The sequence below is a fragment of the Anopheles coustani genome, chromosome 3, assembly GCF_943734705.1.
Source record: "Anopheles coustani chromosome 3, idAnoCousDA_361_x.2, whole genome shotgun sequence".
NCBI classification, from domain to species: domain Eukaryota; kingdom Metazoa; phylum Arthropoda; class Insecta; order Diptera; family Culicidae; genus Anopheles; species Anopheles coustani.
The window spans coordinates 18,801,517-18,821,665 of NC_071288.1; the positions used below are offsets into that span (position 1 = coordinate 18,801,517).

The following is a 20,149-nucleotide window of genomic DNA, read 5'->3' on the forward strand; positions in this document are numbered from 1 at the left end:
AACTTGATGCAAGATTACAGATGTGAAAACCAATGTTGTTCATAGAATGATACTATACTAAAAGGTAGGAATACAGAGTAACTATATTTTTCTCTTTGTAAGGTACAAGAGGTATGGAAAATACGAACCAACAAGAAACGATAAGCAATCGGCTGACCCAAATTGAGCGTTAAACACTATCTTCCGAAATATGGAGAAGAAAAAGCACTTCTAGCCCTTTTGCCCCTGGGCAAGAGAGAGAGAAAAAAGAGACACTCGGGCCCCTGAAGAAAACCGGTGCTAATACAACTAAACATATACACACACACACAAACCCACCCAGTGTGGGTGGCGGTTTCGGTTGCGAGAACAGATTAATCTATTTATTCATCGTGCGTGTTTCGGTGTCGTGATGGAAGTGGTGCGGAAGTCGTCCTTTTGTGAAGGGTGACTACTGCTAGCAACTCTCGGAGGGCTTCCCTTTTGTTGATGGCTAATGGTATGAGGAGCGAGGGGGGGGGGGGGGGAGTGTAAGTATGGGGTTCGTGGAAAAACGAAACGCTACATATTAACCCAATGAAATTAGTGTCATAAAATCGACCGGCAAGTGAAGGGCAGCTCCGGCGAAGCTCCATCACAAGAGGCGAATACGGCGGGGGGCCGGCGGACGGCCAGCAGAGGGACGAAAAATAGAGAAATAAATAGGAATGAATTCATTGCTCCATTTTCTTTCGTACCCGCATATCGTTATCAACCTTCGTCAACCGATCGTCGCCGCTTCGAGAGGGACCAACCGTTTTATTGTCACGTTCTGCGACGCAAACATAATCATACGGTCACCCCATGGCCACCTCCATCCCCTGTCCCGCGTTTCCACTACGACGTGGTGGTATGACAATGGTTTTATGTTTTCCCTTCGCTTCGCTACACATATCACCACAAGCTCGGAGCTCCATGCCATTATTTTATTTCCATTCCCGAAAAGAGAGAGAGGGGGCGCGGGCGTTCGAAGTGATTTCTTGAAAGGACGCCATTAGCCGCACCAGGCTTAGAGGAGTGTCCTTTTTCGGTGTGCCTTCGTTAGCCCATTTTTCGGGGGGGTTCGGGACTGCCCACACACGTTGGTTACGATGGAGATATTTGCACCGAAGAGGTCCTGATAAATAGGGCCCGAGCTCGGGAGCAATTTTGGGAACGATGCACACAAGAAACCCGTTCCACCGAACGCCCCGGCCGCCCTCCTCCAATCCGGTGGTTTGGGTATCAATGAAGCGTACAAATAGAAACACCCTTGACACAACCGCTCAAACACAAACGTGAGATGTCACGCGTCGGTCGGAGGCAGGCGGTTTGGGTGAAACATTCGCTCGGAAAACATAATCGTTCGGAATTGTGTGCTGACAGTATAAAGGATCGCTGCCAAGACTCTTTCCCCCCCGGGCGAAGAGAAACACAACCGACCGAGGGACCGTTCGCTGCGACCAGAGAAAATGGAACGACCGACTCGACGCAATCAGTCGAGAAAGAGAGACCGACACGACAGAAAGGACACTCGCCGGTCGACGGACGGGCAAATTGTTTTACCCCAAAGGCAGAAGCTGAAACCGTCGTCGGCAAAGAAACCGAGCGCTGGATGCAAGGATAATAGAGAAACTTATGGAACGTGATGATGTTGTTAATTAAATGTTGAATACGGAATGAATCTTTCGGGAGATAAGAAGATCGCTTAATGACTGACACGGCCCCGGGGAAGGGTGCTGACAGGGTATAGGAACCGGGAACGGGGACCGGTATGGAATGGTTAGGAAATTCCAATCCCCCTCCCCCACCCTCCCTCTCTGCCCGACCGCCAGGCGGGAAGAAACGCTGTGAGAACGGAAACGGGTGAGAAACCGGACACCGGAAAGTCCGGTCGGTCAAACGATGACCCATGGAGCGGACGGAGGCGTAGACAGTTTCCTGCTCAGTTTAGTCCTTGATCGATATAAATCACTTTCACTCTTCGCATCACCCGCACACAAACACACAGCCACCGTCGAACGGGCGTCAGAAGGACACGTCCCAGCCGAGCGCTTTCTCCGCAAGAATGTTAATGTCGGTTCCGGACTCTGGGGCGTGATTTTATCGATATATGTAGGCCAGGTGGGAGGAAACGAGGTTGAGGCAGCAGAGTTTCGTTCCCTTCAAGGGAAAGTAAATGCCCGAGGTTGCTATGTGGAACGAGTGGGTGTTGGGCATTGGAGTGGGGCGAAGATCTAATCAACTCGACAAATTCTATTCCAATAAATACTCAGGAAAGGGGGCCTCGGTAAGAAATGGACACTGCTTGCCGGGAAAAAGAAGAAGAAGGGAGGGTTTGTTGAGCGCGTGTTAGATGGACCAGTGAAACGTAAGGGATGGGCTCGAAAGGAATCTTAAAGAGAAAGTTAGCAAGTACGATGTCTTAAAGGTTCCATGTGTTTCGAATTACTTGTGAAAAGAATGGATATTAATGATTAAAGTTTTCTTAAACAAAGGAGAAATACTTTCTTATACGACCCCCATTTTTATCTTTTTATTATGGTTTAGTTATGTTTTACTCGTCACAAAATCTTGCGAAAAACATGCGCAAAAAAATAAAAACAACTTCATCACACTTAATTAGTTCCGCTGAAACCAAATTCATTCGCCGAACACGAATAATAATCGATAAGCTTGAGGCTGTGTTAAGCGGTTTTTCGAGCCGATCATCGGAACTACTCGGTCCGCTAATGACTTTATCGGAAAACGGTGGAAAACTGTACCCCCTGTGGCATCGGCTAGCTCATCGACCGGCCAAACCCACAAACCACCGGCTCAGGTGTGCGATGGTAAGCGTTCGCCCGAAAATTGCTTGCGCTCGGTTGTCCGTGCGAAATGTTTGCGCGGCTCAACGAAAGGCGATTAAGTTGATGAAGCATCCAGCGATCGGATGGTTTCCAAGCGTTGGGGACGGTAAAAACGGTAATCAAGGAGTTAATGCCACGTGTTGAACGTTTTTCGCCGGTTGGAAAACGTTCTGCGAAGGTGCATTTTACCTGTACAATTATATTATGTTTTCATACAGCAAAATTTTGTTCTAATTAAATTTTTGTTCGCAATTTTTGTTAATACTTCTTTAAAATGTTGGCACACATTATTATCATTTGAAAGACAATTTACTTTTGGTTTACTTTTTGGAAAAAGAGCTACATATTCATGCACTTATTGTACAATTTATCTAATACTATCAGATTCTGATATTGAGTAAATTGAAAAGCAGAACCAAATCATCGGTTGCACATCCTTCAGCATATTTAGATGACAAATATCAGGTAGATTATCAACTCTGAAAATCTGCTGCTAATAACATAGAGTTTACAAACATACAGGATGCTAAAAAGGGGTTCTAGTTTAAGGAACTTACGGAACAAAAGTAAAAATGAAATTAAGTTTTAACCAAATCAAATGAGATAAGATGAAAGCAGTTGGTTCAAAAACAATATTGTAAAACACGAATAAAAACGACATCAACAACAACAGCAAGTATAAAAAAAACTGGTGCATGGGAGGAAGGTCTTTTTTCCGCATTCAAAGCTGAGAAAGTACTCTGTGATTTCATGTGATTGGGTGATGAATGTGTTCACGCTGCTTTTAATATGAATGTGTTAAGTTTAGACTTAAACATATAAAACTGATATATGAACATGGTGTATTAAAAACATAAGTGATGGCAAAAAGTAATGGAATTATAAACGGTCGTGCGTTTCGAGCACCCGGACACAGAGCGTGTTTGGTAGTGCGTTGGCGGATTTAAGAATGTTTGATGTTTTTTCGGGTTGTTGTTTTGGAGGTGCGTTTAAAAGTAACACGAAACTTACTAAAAGTTGCTGAATTCCCTGTTGCTGATGTTGCTGCAGATTGGTAGGGCATCGAAGAGGAATTAGGATGGTCATATCGCACATTGCATTCGGTCGGGTTGGTTGGGGCAAAGTAATTTTGTTGTGAATGGTTTTTTTTTTGTATTTTCGTTTTATGCGGCCGGTTCGGTTCCGTGATGCGAATTTGCGACGGGTTTCATTTCGTAACCCACCGGGGACCGGATAGTTTTAATTTAGAGTTTTGTGAACATTTAGCAGCATTTGTTGCAGCGTTTGCAAGTAAAACGAGACAAAGAGAATGGGAAATAAAATTACTCTTTTTGGCACGGGCAGTGATGTCGGTAGCAAACTTATATGATTTGGTATTTGGCTTTGTTTGCAGGTTTATTATCGAAAAAAAAAACGGACAAAACGTAAACGTATAAATGTACATGGAATTTATTGTTGTTTTTCGGTGTTGATAACTAACTGATTAGAAACGATAAACAAGATAAACAAATGCAGAAGAAGCAGAACCTAATATTCAATCAATTAAGAAACTCGGCAACAAATCACGCTTCTACTAGTTCGAACTACTCTTCTGACGATCCAATTGTGACTGGAACTTAAAGAGAAAGTAAACGTTAAACGGAGGATAAAAAAAAGAAAACTATATAATTACCAAATCGACAGAAGGCAAAACAAAGGGATGTTCCAATGCATTCCATAATTTTGAGAAGGAGTAGTTGTATTTATTTCCCGATCGTACAATTTAATGCGCATAGAAGAATAGAATGAAAAACCAAATTCAACGCAAGTAATTGGCAAAGCTAAACTAATGCCACTTTCAACCTCCACACACGCTGGTGGTAATGATTCTAAAGAAAACGGAAAAGCCGCACAAACCAGAAAAGCCTTTTCGATTATGAATGATCAAAATCAAAAGGAAGAGAAATCAATGCACTATATAACTGGAGCACTCGGACACGGGGCCCTTTGGAAAATCTCAGCTAAACATGGGTAGGAAATCAAAACAAGCTTTCCAAACGCGCTCTGAACTTGGTTTCTCTCTTGAGACTCATCATCATATTTCGTCCCGTCCCCCCTCCTTCCCTGGCCGGAAATTGAGGGGACGCCCGTGTACATTGTTGGATGCGGTCGGGAGACAATTTGGTTCGTTCCATTCTATTAGCACCAATTATGAGCTACTTACACCAATGATTGCGTTCAGTTCTGGCATCGTGACCTGTTTCGCCCGTTCCACCGCCGAGGCGACCTGTTGCTGGTGCTCCGTCGCTAGAAATGGCAGCAACTGTCCGATGAGAGCGTTTAGTCGTTTCGCAATTTCGGTCTGGAAAAAAGTGGAAAAAGTAGATGGTATTAAAATTCACTCGTATCGTTATTGATAATGGAAAGAACTCTTTTTGGAAGTAATAATCATCGCGCGGGTAAATTAAGTAATTTATATGTTAGGTAAAAAAGTTCCTAAAATTATTAAAATACATTTTATTCTTTTAATTTTTGTCATTTTTATCTAAAAAAATTGGTAATCTTTTACAAATCTGTCAGGCTATCAGGATTATTTATTCGTCTTAACCCTGAAAAGAAGAAGCCCCAAAACAAAACAGACTCAACCAAAGGACATAATTGAAAACGAAAAAAAAAAAATCACTTTATAAATAGATCCCAAACACAGCGTTAAAAGAGGTAAGCAGTGCCGGACCGATCCTCTGCTACCAAATCTAAAATGTCCTTTATGCTAAAGCAAACCCTCCACCTCCCTTTTAAGGGGCCTTCGAAAGCGAAAGGTACGAATAATCTTTTGAATAAATTACTGCATCGTTTCACCTGACCGTGACAGGAGGATTTGTGCGGTAGAGCAGAGAGGAAAGCGGGGGGGGGGGGGGGGGGGGGGGGGAACGAAAAACAAACTTGCCAACCCACGCCCCCAACCGTATTCACAAGGATAAAGGAGTTTTCTTTGTCCTACTCCAATCCGTCCGCTCTCTTACCAATTGCCTTGTATGATAGATCTTTTTCTTTTCTTGCGGAATCCCCTCACGATCGCTTTCGGAGAAGTTTTGGGGATTTCTTTGCAGGGGTGAAAAAAAACTGATACCAACCCCAGTTCGTGCACCGGTAATATTAAACATCAGCAACCCACAGCCTCCCACACCCGCACTCCACGACTTCGCCCATCGGAAGGAAATAGCCGTACACGAGGGCGCAGGTTCGAGGGTGGATGGATTTTGGTCGCAAATTTACAAACAACCGTCGACCCGTAAACGAAACCGACCGGGAGGTACATAAACTATTTTTTGTGTGTGTGTGGCTGCCTTCATCTACACTCCCTCCTTCACACCAGGTGATTCTCCTGCTGCTCCCGGCAAGTGCTGAGTTCGATGGAGGCGCCCAGTAAGCCGTATAATGCAAAAGTTGCTGCCGTGGTATGCATTGCCCTCATCGGGAGTCGGGATTCTGGCTCGTAAAGAAGACTTATCCTCCAGTGCACCGCACGTACCCTCGACCAGTTCGTCCCAAAAAAAAAAGCAAATGGAAAGCAAAACCCCGAAAAAATGGGTTTCATAAGAAAAAGAGCTGTGAATAAAAGCAAATCCACCCCCTCCCTTGTTCGCGCTACCCGACGGAGCGGGTCGGAAATCGCACATATTTCCTACTAAAAAAAAAAAGAACTCCTTCCGGTGGACACCCTGCGGGAAGGAAAATGATAAATTTTTCCCCACCGCCTGTTTTTTTTTTGTGGACAAGCAATTTGGGTTGAACCGAAACGAACTGCAAAGGGAAGGAAGGCTGGGACGCGGAAAGCGGACGAACTCAAACCAACCGTCGGATGGAATGATGAAGGAGAGTTTCTCGCTCTCTCACTCTCTTTCTCTCTCGCTCTCTCTTATCTCTTTCAGTAGCCTCCGCCCGGTGGGTTGTGGTTCCAGGAAAACAGGCTACTTACGCCGGGGATGGGTGTTTCGGTAAAACCTATCGAATGTGTCTCAAATTCGGCCGGATTTGTGTGGGGTTTTGGGTTAAGCTGCTCGTAATGGTTGACAAGCGAATAGAGTTTGCTACTTCTTGTTGTTGTTGTTGGTGTTGGTAATGTCTCCTACGTTTCGATATTTTCCATGTTTGCCAAGATTCTTGTAGCATTAAAGTCCGCCACCTTATCATGAGATGCCCACTAGACACCCTGAAGGGAAAATAGTTTCAGAAAACGAACGGATCCCATTCTCCATCATCATCTTTTTCGGTCTCTTTCCACACGTAGCCCCCGTCCTCTCGTACCATTTCCATGCCAGAGAGCAGGAGGGGCGGCTTCGGGTAGCATGGTGAAACTTGTAGCAACAGCAAACAACTTTATAGCCCTCCGTAAAATCGATTTGCCTCTTATGTGCTGCTTCCTTCCACGGTTCTACTGTTCGGAGAGCTTGTTTTTTCTCTTCTTTTTGCCTACCGTAAAGAGGAAAGAAATCCCTTCTCCTTTGCAGGGGACAGAAAATTTGATCCAAGAGTTCAAAAAGAATCTATAACACGTTGCCACAAAGGATTTCTTCCCCCCCGTTTTTTTTCCTAGGAAATGGCTCAACCCAGCGGAACGGCGTGGGGAAAGAAGGAAGTGGAGACCTTATTGAAAAATAATAAAACGAACCAACGGAATTGTACACACACACACACACACACAGACAAGTACAACCAATCCAACAACCCCTCTTAGGGGGTGTATTTTGTTCGATTTTATTTTTTTCAATATCAAACGAATCAAGGGATCATCATTGGTCCTGGGGATTATTTGATTCCCGCCGTTCGGTCCCTTCGGATAGGTAGCAAAAAATAACTCTGCTCGATAGGTTTTCCTATTCTTTTACACTTCAATCTTGTTTTCGTTTCCGCTGTTTTTTTTTGGGATATGTCTTCGGGGGTGGCTTGAGTTATTCGAGCGCATCGATTTTTCTTTCAAGGTTTGTCACCAACCGAACCGTTGACAGCTGCTTTTGAGCGACCCGATTTGAGCAAACACTTACCCCGGGGGGGAGTTGAAACGAAGGTACAGTCGGAAAAATGGAACAACATAAAAAGTTGATCTATTCAGATAAAGACAGCTCGATGCTACCAACCAATCGAGGCAGAAGAGGTATTTAAAATATACGATTAAATCTCCCTTTACATATCCGGAGGGATGATTTGTATATAAGCTATTTAATCAAAAACGAAATTCGGTATGAAGTATGAAAGACCGTGTGGGTATATTTAGCTGAATATACAGAAACTGTAACGAAATCGGGCCCTACTATGCCACTAGTTAGTTATTAAAAAGTTTTTTCCCAAGGCAAACTTTGTTCTGCACAAGATTTAAAAATATCAAAGAAAAGAAAAATGATTGGCTGTTAGACTGAAATTTTAAAGGCATTCAAATGGTGTTGTTTTCACCACCTTTCGTATCATCACCCACGAACTACTACAGCATCAACTGACAGAATTGAGCCAACAAAGGTTTCCCTATTCTTCGGCGGATTGGTACATCTTTTGTCCCACCCATCATCACACGCAAGGCTCCTTTGTTGGAATTTTGATTTACCCGGGGTACGGCGACATCGTTTTATCCGTCATCCTCTTAATCAGCATCATTTTGCGCCAAAATGGGAGGAAGCGAAATGGGGACAGAGTTTTGGAGACCGAATGAACCTCCTCATCCCACCGCAAGGGAAAACCGGTGAGATGACTGTTCAAATGTGCGCTCCACACGATACTCCCTCTTCGCTGTATGTGTGCAGCACTCACGAACGGTGGATGAAACGTCTAAAACCTATTTCCCCAGTTCAGGCGGAAGGCAAAAAAAAAAAAGGAACAAGTAAGTGGATCTGTACCGGTGCCGATGGAAAAGAAAAACGGAACGAAACCTACCACCACCGAGTGGGAGGAAGTTGTTTATTGGGGCGAGCATTTTTCCCACAAGGATTTTCTTTGATTGAATTAGGCTTTATGACTTCCGTAGGGTGTGGGTGTGGGGGTTTGTGTGGGGAGAGAAGAAATGAATCAACGCTGAACGAAAAATCAACGATATCCATAACAGAGGAAAAAAGAAACAGGCAAAGAAAAACCCGTAAAAAAGGATCTCGCGACGTCATCGGACGACGACGGTGGGGGAAAAAAGTAGAAAACGTGCCGGGACGGAATGAAAATCAACCTACCCAAATCCTCCTCTACCTCATCAAACATTTTCGTGTTATGATGACTGATGAGTTTGGCAGGCGAAATGGGTGCCCTTTTTTTTCCAACCCGTATAACTTTCTTTCTTCTTTCCTACACCAAACGCGGGGGGAGAAAAAAAAAACAATCCAATGAAAGGATAGGTTTTCCCCCGAGGGTGGGGGTCCCTCCTTTTGCCACCGTAAATCCTGGCTCATCATCATTTCCAATAACGTACCAAACCGGGGCCATTATTGAAGCTACGCAAACAACAAGGACGAGGAAGAGTGAGCGACAAATGATTGAAGTTGATGAGTGTACGATACTTTATCGCATTCAAGCGCAAACACACGCACACGCACATACACAGAAGCGTTCAGTGGTGGTGTTGATGAATGGCTAAAGCCGTGAGGACGTGATAGGAAGGGAGCGCAAACGTGATGTATGATTTTTTCCCCGACCGTTTCCTTTTTGCAAACGATGGAGGCAACGAAGGATGTTCTCTCATCCCGCGAGACGGTTGCCCCCGTACGATATTTCTAAGCCGCGAGGCATTCGGAATCCGTAATTCATGATGAAGATGATTTAGTTCCCCCTTCATGGCACCTTTTTTTTTCGTCCATACCGGCAGGAGGTTGTTTGTTGGCTTGGGGAAAAGGAAATTCGCAAAACATCCTCTACCAGAGGGAAACCTTTGCCACTTGCCCGCGGCATTGTTGTTTTGTTGCTGGCAGATAGGCGAAAGGGAGATAATCTGTCGCCATTTTCATTTGCCCACACCAAAAACCCACCACGCGCCTTTTTTTCCGCGCGCACGTCCGGAGCAGTCATGATTATGATGGAATCATCTGCGAGGGTATTTTTTTCCTTTCCATGAACTGGCTGTTTTTTTCTTCTGCCAGTAATTTCGGTACTCTCGATTCGGCGTAACGCAAGGGAGAGGTTTTTGCTCCCACTCCCCAACCACCCACAAAAAGCTACCAGAAGAAGCGAAAGGAGCGGCGGAAGGGCAGCAGTAATAAACCGGAGTGAAACAAAGGCAAACATTAAATGTGTAACGGGGTGACCCGCGTGGAAGAAAATGAAAGCGCATCAAAACTCGCAAAGCCGCGGATGTGCAAATGACTGCTGGGGTGATGGGTTAGGGTCGGGGAGCTGGGTGGGGGGGGGGAGGGAGGCTGCCGTGATGAAAGACAATCATGGCGGGATTAAGTGATACGACGCTTGGGGGAGAGATGGGAGGGTGGACCTTTTATTTCCATCATCATATCAAGCGCATTTGATGAGTGTTTTCTGCGTTCGAGGGAAAACAGTTTGTTTGGGTTTTGAAGTGTTTTTTTTGTGATTAAAAAGGAGGTTAGAATGAAACAGTGGATAGTTTTTGGTTTAGAAGAATAATTTTTTTTGAAGAGAGATAATTGTTGACAATCAAATTTGAATAATAACTATGATATGAGCTTCCCTATGATTTCCCCCCCTAATTTTACTACACCAACTTTTATTCATTTGTTCAGAGCGAGGATCACACGTTAATCATTTCCCAGAGAGCTTTCCCGTAAACCCAGAAATCTTGATAGATTTGTCAATTTCAATTAAATTGAGCTACATATCAAACCTTCGTTCTTAAATCAACCAATTAGTTTCAAAAGGGCAAATGCATCTTGCATCGAATGGACTCAACAGAATTCAACGGACAGAAAATGTCATTCACCTCATGCAAGTATGTACTCTGAACCATATATTCGGAGCGTTTTTTCCCTTTTCCTATGTATGAGATTGCTTTTTGCTATAATTTCTTCCTTCTACCACGCTCTATGACCCTATCCAAAGTTTCACTACGGGACCTACCGTTATCGAACGACATCCGAACGACACCCAAAAGTAACGGACGGATCAAACCAAATGTCAGCAGCCTACTCGTGAAAGTACTATGGTCGGAAATTCCGCCAGACACCGAATATCTGCATCCTTTTCCAAATCGTGTGAGAATGTACCTTCCCGCGGACGGTGGACGAAATGAACAATGAACTAACCAACACGGTGGGCAAAAGCAAACCGGTAGCGTAAAAAGATTAGAGCCCTACCGGTCACCGAGGGCTGGACCGATTTGTTTTTATTCGTCGTCACCGTGAAAGGCCACCCTTTCTGTCTCTCTTTCTCTCTACGGTGGCACGGACGGAAGCCATCGGATCGCTATGGTCCTAGAACCCTTCAAACAAATGGCCATATGCACCGAGTATGGACAAGCGCCTGGACACATCCTGTCACACCACATCAGTTTCCATGGTGCACACCGAAAACCTGCATTTCGGCGTAGCAAAACGGGCTCGGTTATTTCCTTCCCGTTGTGATACCGAAGCTAAGCTGAAGCGATGGCCATCGTTTTCCTCCGTCACTCCCGTGCAGAGGTTGGTTTGGAAAGATGGTGCTGTCGAAATCGAAGAAGGAGGACAAAAAAGTGGAGTGCCCCCAACTTGTTCGTTGGCGAAGTGGCCAGAAATGGATGGAAAAGATCATGAAGTCCGAACGAACCCAGTCAGATCGTAGCAAAAGAAACACGGCAGCAAAAAAAAAAAAAGAGAGGAGCACAAGAATCTGAACGAACGTATGATGCCGCTTTGGTGAGCTTGATGCCAAGCGCAACAAACATTCCCGTGCATCCACACAAAACCCTGCTGGGGTAGAGTAAGTGGAAAGAGACGCCGACCGGTCAAGTCAAATGGTAGCACGTGTTCCCGGGCCGGTTCGGTGTGGTCGAATCGAGGCTTTGTGCCACGGCAACGGGGCTATAACATATCATAACACTTCCCATGAGCAAGTCGGCAACGTCCAAAGCCACGGAACACTCTCGTCGTACGTACCACCGTTTGATGTAGTGTGCACTTCTGGTGCTCCAAAAGCTTGCCGGGATCGAATCGATTGTCAAAAGGGAAGAAAGAGAAAAGAGCAAGCAGCGCATTCCCTGTGCCGGTGGTGGTTCACATGTTCTCTGTGTCCCGATGTCCATGTCGGCCGTGGTTTTGGCCCGTACGGCCAGGAGGAGAATGGATAACCATTTTCGATAACTTTTCCTTCTCTTTCCCGAGAGCAGCAGTTTTTCAGCATCCTCATCGGCATTATCACCGGCCCCGGTGCGGTATGTTGGCATATCACTTCCGACATAGGTTCGGTGTTAGGGTCTCCGGAATAAGCGGCCCCCGGACGCCGTTGGTCCAACCAGTTGGTGGGATGGAATATTTCATCTCTACCCGCGCGTACGACAACCCGTTCCGTAACCGAGGCAGTCCGGCTGAGGGAAGCAAAAGTTAGTCCTTTTTCGTGTTCGCTGACTGACAAGAAAGGAGGGTTTAGGCTGGGACCTTCCGGGCCAGAGAGGTTGCGGTTTTGTGGGACTTTTGGATTTAAATTTGGTTCGGCTTCAAATATTCACGCGACTAAATGTGGCGTTCCCGTTGGTCAGGGGAAGGGGGGTCTGAGCTGGCGGTGATTGAGTATTTGCTACGATTAGTTGCACTTAGTTCATTTGGGGATTTATTTCAACAGAACTGAGAAAGGCCGGAATATGTGTCAGTGATTAATGGTTAAATGGTGAATGTTTACGAGCTAATGAAGTAAAGGAAAAAAACTATTTTTTGTTTGTTTGTTGAAACTATCCACGATCTTTTTTACAAAAATAAAATACAATACAATTGACGTTCAACAAATCCACATTCCATATCTAACTTCTCCAAGTTTCAAACCGATATTCACCGTCACGGTATCAAACGACTCGTTTTCAATTTAGCTGCACGCGCTTGTTTATCGGAAATGGAATGAAAACTAAACACACACAAACAAAGACTTTAAAACTTTCGTTTACATTCGCGCGATAGTTTATCGCATTTGTTCAGTGTCAAATATTGAACAGCAGCCATACAAAAAAAATACAATTCCTTGGCGGAAATGTAGCGTTTCGAAACCAGAATAAAAACGAACAAAAACGTTAAGCTTCAAAAAGTTATGAATGCGTATGGATAACTTTTTCCGCCGCTGTTTTTGTTTTCGTATCATCCATGCCCGGCTTGTGTCGGTGTGGCTTATTTTTCCAAACATCTATTTGTTGTTGCCTGAACTACGGCCATGCCACACGGTGGTGAAGGGCCCGGCCACTCTCACTACCAGACACGGATTTGAAAACGGGATTTGGCTACTGTGCAAAATTGAATTCATACTCGGAGGCATGAGTACCACTCTTCTGCGTGCAGTTGATAAGCAGCAGCGAACTGAATCAATTAAGGTGCACTTGCGAACATCGAACCCAACCCGTGCCACCCTTTTTATTTTATCGGTATTGTTGCACTTTTTCGCAAAGCACAACCCTACGCTTTTCGTCGCAAATGGATGATTTTTGTTTCGATTTACAGATGAACACAGGTATGACGTACTATCGACCACTGATCGGGGAAAAAAGGCATACCATTATCTGCGCTGAAGAGTGGGTGAAAAATGAATTTTGACGTTCTGTTTGTTTATTTGTGCCGTCATGTTGAATTCATATGTTTTTTTTATGTTGCTTTTATCAGCACGTTACGATCAGCAACATAATTGTTTTTTATTCGCCGGACTAGCGCGGTTGATGATGATTATATTTATCTCCATTGGCTCCCAAACATTTCTACCTGCCTGGACTCCCAATGCATAGTTAATGTCTACCCGACAAAAAAGAAAATATAGAAAAAAAACAAAATAACACCTACGCACAGTTGAAATCCAATTGAATGTTTCGAAAGCGAAAATAATGGATGCCATTTGGAAAAAAACAATCGAGTTCGAAATGATAGCAAATTATTGCAGTAAAACATTCACTGCCAGCCTGGATGGGCTTTTGGGTCCGAGTAAGTGACGGAAAGAGTGAGTTAAAAGGGTGGAAAGACACAGCATAACAAAAAAAACGACACATAAACGAATATATTTTTGGTGGATACGGAAAACCCTTCCCACTTGGACGTCGTTGGTGATTATTCGAATGTGCAACGTTCAGCGTTGAGCAGATGAAACAAAAACAAATCGAGAAACACTGAACACGGACACGAAACAGGATGTGATGGACCAAATGGAGCGAATGGGGTGAATCATGGAAATGGTGGCATGTTTGAAAAAAATAAAAACACTCAACAAAAAAGCTCTCCACTTATTGGTACGCAAAATAAAACTGTAATGGCTGGGCGATCAGGAACAGGCACACCAAACTGACCGTAGGAGCGTAAATGGCACAAAAATAGCAAAAATGCGTGGTGCCAACAATAAATACTTCATCACATTCGTTCGCTTTGGTCCCGAACGGGATGGCGCTAAAAAGGGAAGCAAAAGTTGAAATAAATTCATACTATTCAAAAAACAAAAACCGTACGAAGCACAACAGAGCATATCAACGCATTTCATTATTATTATTCACACAGATTTATTGTGCATAATGTTTAATTGAAATATTTCTCTGCGGATTGCGAATACGAGCAAGTAGATAGAGATTAAGAAAGGGAATGGAAAACATTTTCGAGATTACTCGACAGCTTCGAAACCAAAAAGGAATATGATTGAGTAAAAAATGCAGTGTTTGTTTGTGTGGGAAAAACGCTGTTATACATAGGGTGGCTGAAATATTGCTTCAGTGGGAAAAAAGATGATATTAAATGGCTTATCGTTTCCGTACCTTACGTTTTAACATATAAAGAGTAAGAATTTCATCAAATGCTAGCAATTATTAAAATGTAAATTAACATCAAAATTTGTATAGATCATAAGCAAGGCATAGCAGAAAAGGTCATCCGACTGAGCCAAGTATTTAAACACTTGTTCAACGCCGCATCGAGTGATAGAAAGGGTGAGTGATCAAAACATAATTAAAATCATCATGTGAGAAATCAAACACAATCATGTCAACATGAGAGAGGAGGAAGAGTTAACCGGCATGAACGAAACACACCACGCACTTGCCCCCAACTGCACCACCACAAAGCACTAGTGAATAATTATAAATCAAATTGTTTTAATTGATACAACTATTTATGATAGGACCCAATTATCGGGTGGGAGGATAATTCGTATTTATCATTATACCTAGGCCAAGCGGAAACACTCCCGTCCATTCGTTCCCCAAACCCACAGCGACACTCACACAAACACAAACACATGCTGCACACGCTGCCGTATCATGGCGGGCATAATAATTATCTTTCGATCGCTGGGGTATCGCTTTCATATCCATCCAAAGTGGGAGTAATATAAACTGGGGGAAGCTTTTGAAATTAATTCAATTCAACGACCCAACAACTCTTGGGCGTCGGTGTGGATGGAGGCGCCTGGTGGCGCGTAGCAGATTGGCACAAAGGCACGAATGATGGCGTCAAAAATGCATCGGATCGGAGAGCTTAACGCGGGCAACGGAAGGCAGATACAGGTGGAAGTGTGGTAGGATATGGAATATAAATTGATCAATATTGTGTATCGCCATTTTCGATTGTCGATGTTTGGAGTGTTGGGTATTTGTTTCGTACATGTAAATGAATTTCCGAAACGTTTCGTGTATGCCCGATTACCTTTTGCTGGTTTGCTCTCCAAATGATTAAAACTTTATGTTAACCGATGGTTTGGTAAGCAATTATTTAATTAAAAATAATTCATCGTCAAATCCAAAATATTTTTTTTTAAGATATTGAACATCTTGTTTTCTGTAACAATCATTACGTCACGTCATTTTCATACCTTAACGGAAATATACTTTTTGATTTATCATCTTCAATTTGGCTAGGTATGAAAAGGTAAATGTATCAAACAAAAACAAAAACCACACACACACAGACACATCTCAAATCCACACAGTGAACATTGATCAATTTACGATGAAAGCCCATCGTGGTTGGCTTCCGGTAGCCTCACGCCGATGTACACTTTTAACATCCAGGCTACCACGGTTGCCTTCTCTGTCTCCCGCTCTGTCTCTCTCTCTCTGTATTATCACTCGGTTTGTTTTAATTAATTGGTAATTACACGTTATATTTAATGTTCAACATCATTCGAATGTGCGGCAGGGCGGATTGGGTGCGGCGGCGACGGCTACTTAACCCAAACACAAACAACAGCGAGATGAATGGGGCGGAAGATGAATCGGTAAACATAATATGCCAGCGAGGAGCACCTCCAACATGATGTTGGAGCGGAAAGGGGTGCGCGCGTGGAAACGCTGAAAATGAATTTCGCCCCCCGGGCGTTTCCGTTTCGTTCGACGGTGGGATGGGGAGTGAGATGATAGGGAAACAAATGGATAAAGAGAGAAAGAGACAAAGAGAGTGTGCAGTAGGTAAGGGCGAGCAAAAGAGCTACACTAGTGGCAACATAAGCCGCAAAGTTGTGGCAATCGGTTCGGTTTTGGCGGGCGCCACCAAACATTGGCTTATTGACTCGCATAATGAGCCCCATATTTACCTCTTAGCCCTCCTACCCACCCACGAGGGGCGTTTGTCGCGCGATCTGGCCCATTTCAATAATATCCGGCGAGCCGTTGCGTTCATTTCCGTTTGTCGAACAATTTGCAACACATGAGCTGGTTTATTGATGAAGATAATGATGCTCTTGTGGACGTATGGTGTGAGTGTGTGGTGGATGGAGGGGTGATTTTCATGACCCAACCAGCATCCCGTTACCCCACCGTTGCCATTCGCTTTTCCGCTGTGGCGTCGAGGACGTGTGGCAAACATGGGAGTATTAAATTGTACGCCACATTCCATCGGCGCTTCGGTTGGCAGCATCCTTTCCACCCACTGTCAACAATTTATACCCCCTTCCCACCCATACCACCACCGTGCGTGGGTCGCCCGGGGAATGGTGTTGTTGTTGTTATTTCATAAATAAATACATCATTATAAATGAAGTGTACTTCCACCACTTACCGGTGCGGCGGCATGTGCGTGTGCTATATTGAATAAATAAAGTGAATAACAAATAGCGGTGTGCACAACATTCACAAATTCATTCGTTTTCATCCGCGCTCTCCCTCACCCGTTCCATCACCCCTCTTGGTGGAGTATAAACGATACGAAATTGCATTCCGGCAGCGACAGGATTTTTCCCCTTTCCACTCGATCGCAAACCACAACAGTTCGGGTGGGGGGGGTGGGATGAAAAGCACTTTAACCATCACCACCACAGCAATCGGTTAATCGCCAAACTATTTATGGCGGCGGTGGTGTCGACGAGTGTTTGTGGGACGTGCGGTAATTTCATAAGGGCGTATAGGAGCTGCTTTACGGATCATTGAAGATCAAGAATGGATTGCTCATGCGATTTGCGTGTGTGTGTGTGTGTGTGTCGTACATAGAACGCTGGCGTTAATTTTTGTTTTCATTGAACAATTCGGCCCACACCATACCGGATTTCCATACAAATTAAAACCAACAAAGATGGTGGCCTCCCTCCTGACCAACCGACCCTCCCGTTCGTTCGAGTGATGGATTCAACAGGTTTAAGCTGGTGATTAGCTGCCACTTTCCAGCGCTAAATCCGCGCCCAAAACGAGCCGCAGGATTAGTAGGGTCGAGAATTAATAGGAGATTAAATTACACCACCACCTCTCGGGGTTGTTTGGGGAGGGTTTGTTTCCAAATCAATCGCTTCCATCGATTTTACTAACGCCTCATTAGGTAAATAATTAAATCCTGCGTTGGGATCGACATTGAGAAAAAAAATCATAGCGCCTTTCGTATTGTTCATCGACCGATATATTTTTTTCATATTGTTTGAATAGTATGAACATATTTGTAACATAAGAAATGACTATTCTTATCATAGCGCCTTTCGTATTGTTCATCGACCGATATATTTTTTTCATATTTGTTGTATAGAATGAACACATTTGTAACGTAAGCAATGATTATTTACGTGAGATAAAATAAAAATAAAAATTAAGATATGTAAAAGTGTTCTCCTCCTTGACGTAATCATCGTTTTTGGCAGTCCTTTTGTACAGGACAGGGTCCGGTCTCGGTTGGGATTCGAACCCATGCCGTTGACGGATATAAACATATATAATAGTAATTTTTACAGAAGCACCTTTATTTACCACGAGAGTTTCAAGAGATTGCAGTCTCATGAATTATGACTCATGAAAGCATTTTTGGGGGGTTTTACTTTTTGTTACGATAAAAATCCATTTCACCATATTATTCCTCCTTCGGCAAGCACCCGTTCCCGCTCGATTGAGGAGAAAAGGCCACCGCTACCAAGTCCCAAAAGGGCGTGAACATTATTAATTATAGATATCTAATTATCTTCTCCCGCCCCGTCCAATCTTTTCTATTTACCAAAGTTTACGCGGACTTGTTTTTCTACCTCCCACCCCCCTTTCGGACGGATTTACGGTGACTTTTTCCCGCTCATCAACAACAACCGACAACGGAGCCATCGGAATGGGGCAGGGAGGTAAGGCTGAAAACACTCCAAAGAATTCTCCAACCCTCAAACCATTGTACCACCCGCCTCCCACTATCACCAGTTGGTTCCAGTGGGATGCCGGCACCATGCCTTGTTTACAGGAGGCGACGCGAAGCCGGCGGGATGAGGGAAAACAAATTAAACTTTTCCTCGTTTTTCGCTCGCTCATTTAAGCAAAAGTGACAACGATCTCTCGGGGGAAAATTCCTCCCTCCACACGCCTCCTAACCGGAATACCAGCGTAGTCAGGGGGCAGGAGGGGCGTCGTTACAGCTGACTTATCCTACACGCCCGGGCGTGCTGCGTGTACGATGAGGGGAACAGTGAAGACAAGTGAAAGAATAAGCTGAACACCAAATAAACTCCATCCCCGAAGGATACCGGGGCATAGTCGGGAGGATGAAAAGGAAGGGAGAACGAGGGGGAGGGAACGGAAAAAGAAGGAAAGTCGGATTGCTTTGATCCTGCCCACGGATACCGCGTTCTGATGCTGGCCATATCCATTCCCCTCATGGGAAGGCACGGTCACAGGGTGTTTGTGAGCAAAACAGCAACAATGGCAACCGTTTGGGGAAATGAAATTAGATCCTGCTCCTGCTTCGCTTGTCTGATTCCCGCACGCCGTTATTTTTGCCCCTCCGCCGGCACCGAGGCACTCTTTTATGGATAAAGGAAACAGAAATTCTTTTCCTCCCCAAGGGAAAACTTTTAGCCAACATCAGACCGATTTCTGACTGAAGGACTGGTAAGGGCTTCTGATACGATGCGGAGTGCAGATGCATAAGTTCTACCTAATTTTATTAGAACACCCGGCGGAGTGGTATGGAGAGCAGTTTTGTGTTTTGTTGGTGAATTAATTATGGATCTGTTAATTTTCATTTTACTTACTTGGGGAATATGGGATAGTTTGAGTTGAAAATAAAAGTATAAAACGAAAAAAAGTTTATTTACCGGGGAAGTTAATCCATTAAAACCCAGTTATATAAAGTTAAATTCATCAAACTGAAAGTAAGTGTTTGAGTTAGTTATAGGAAAGATAAGGAGAAATTACATTTACTTATGATTCATTCTAACAATAGTTTTTTTTCAAAAACACATATGATCCTGATTTATGATGCAAAAAACAAATTAACCAACCGAGAAGAAAATTTTAACAAATTAAAAAAAGAAGGTATCCATTTCACAATTCAGTTTCCAACCACCATAATTCAAGTCGAGTGAACCTTCGCTAGCGACACTCAGTTCATCGTCATCCTTCTCACTAGTAGCTCACCTTCTCAACGTCATTGTGATAGCTTGCCCTACCGAATACCGGTGTAAGGACACGAGCACGAGAGAAGCGACCGACCACCAGTCCAACGGTTGAACAAACTCCACCAACCGTGTAGCTGGTTACGCAGTAGAACGGGGCCTCAATTTTTCCAACCATTTGCACGCTCCAATATGGAACCGCACCACCCCCAACCTCTCCATCTTTCGCCCATACAGTTTCTTTTTTTTTCTCCCCCGAAAACGCTACCGTTCCCTCGTGTACACTAGCCATGGCCATCGCTTTTGCTGGATTTCGACTCCCGATCCGGTGCATGGAGGACTACAACGTGTTTTCTTTTTCCTTTTTCTACATCACCCCCAAACCGCTCCCTTCCCCC

The 20,149-nt window shown here is 44.1% G+C and overlaps 1 protein-coding gene across 7 annotated transcripts in view; it reads right to left on the bottom strand.

Annotated features, from left to right (window-relative positions):
- Positions 1-20,149, bottom strand: part of LOC131260480 (protein groucho) — a 162,751-nt gene that overhangs the window by 13,176 nt on the left and 129,426 nt on the right. For 6 of the 7 annotated variants that reach the window (XM_058262216.1, XM_058262218.1, XM_058262214.1 and 3 more), the window contains one exon: positions 5,050-5,187. In XM_058262216.1, the coding sequence (XP_058118199.1) occupies positions 5,050-5,187 (138 nt within the window). Of the gene's footprint in view, positions 1-3,857; positions 3,891-5,049; positions 5,188-20,149 lie in introns of all 7 variants that reach the window. The other variant, XM_058262215.1, reaches the window with a different exon arrangement.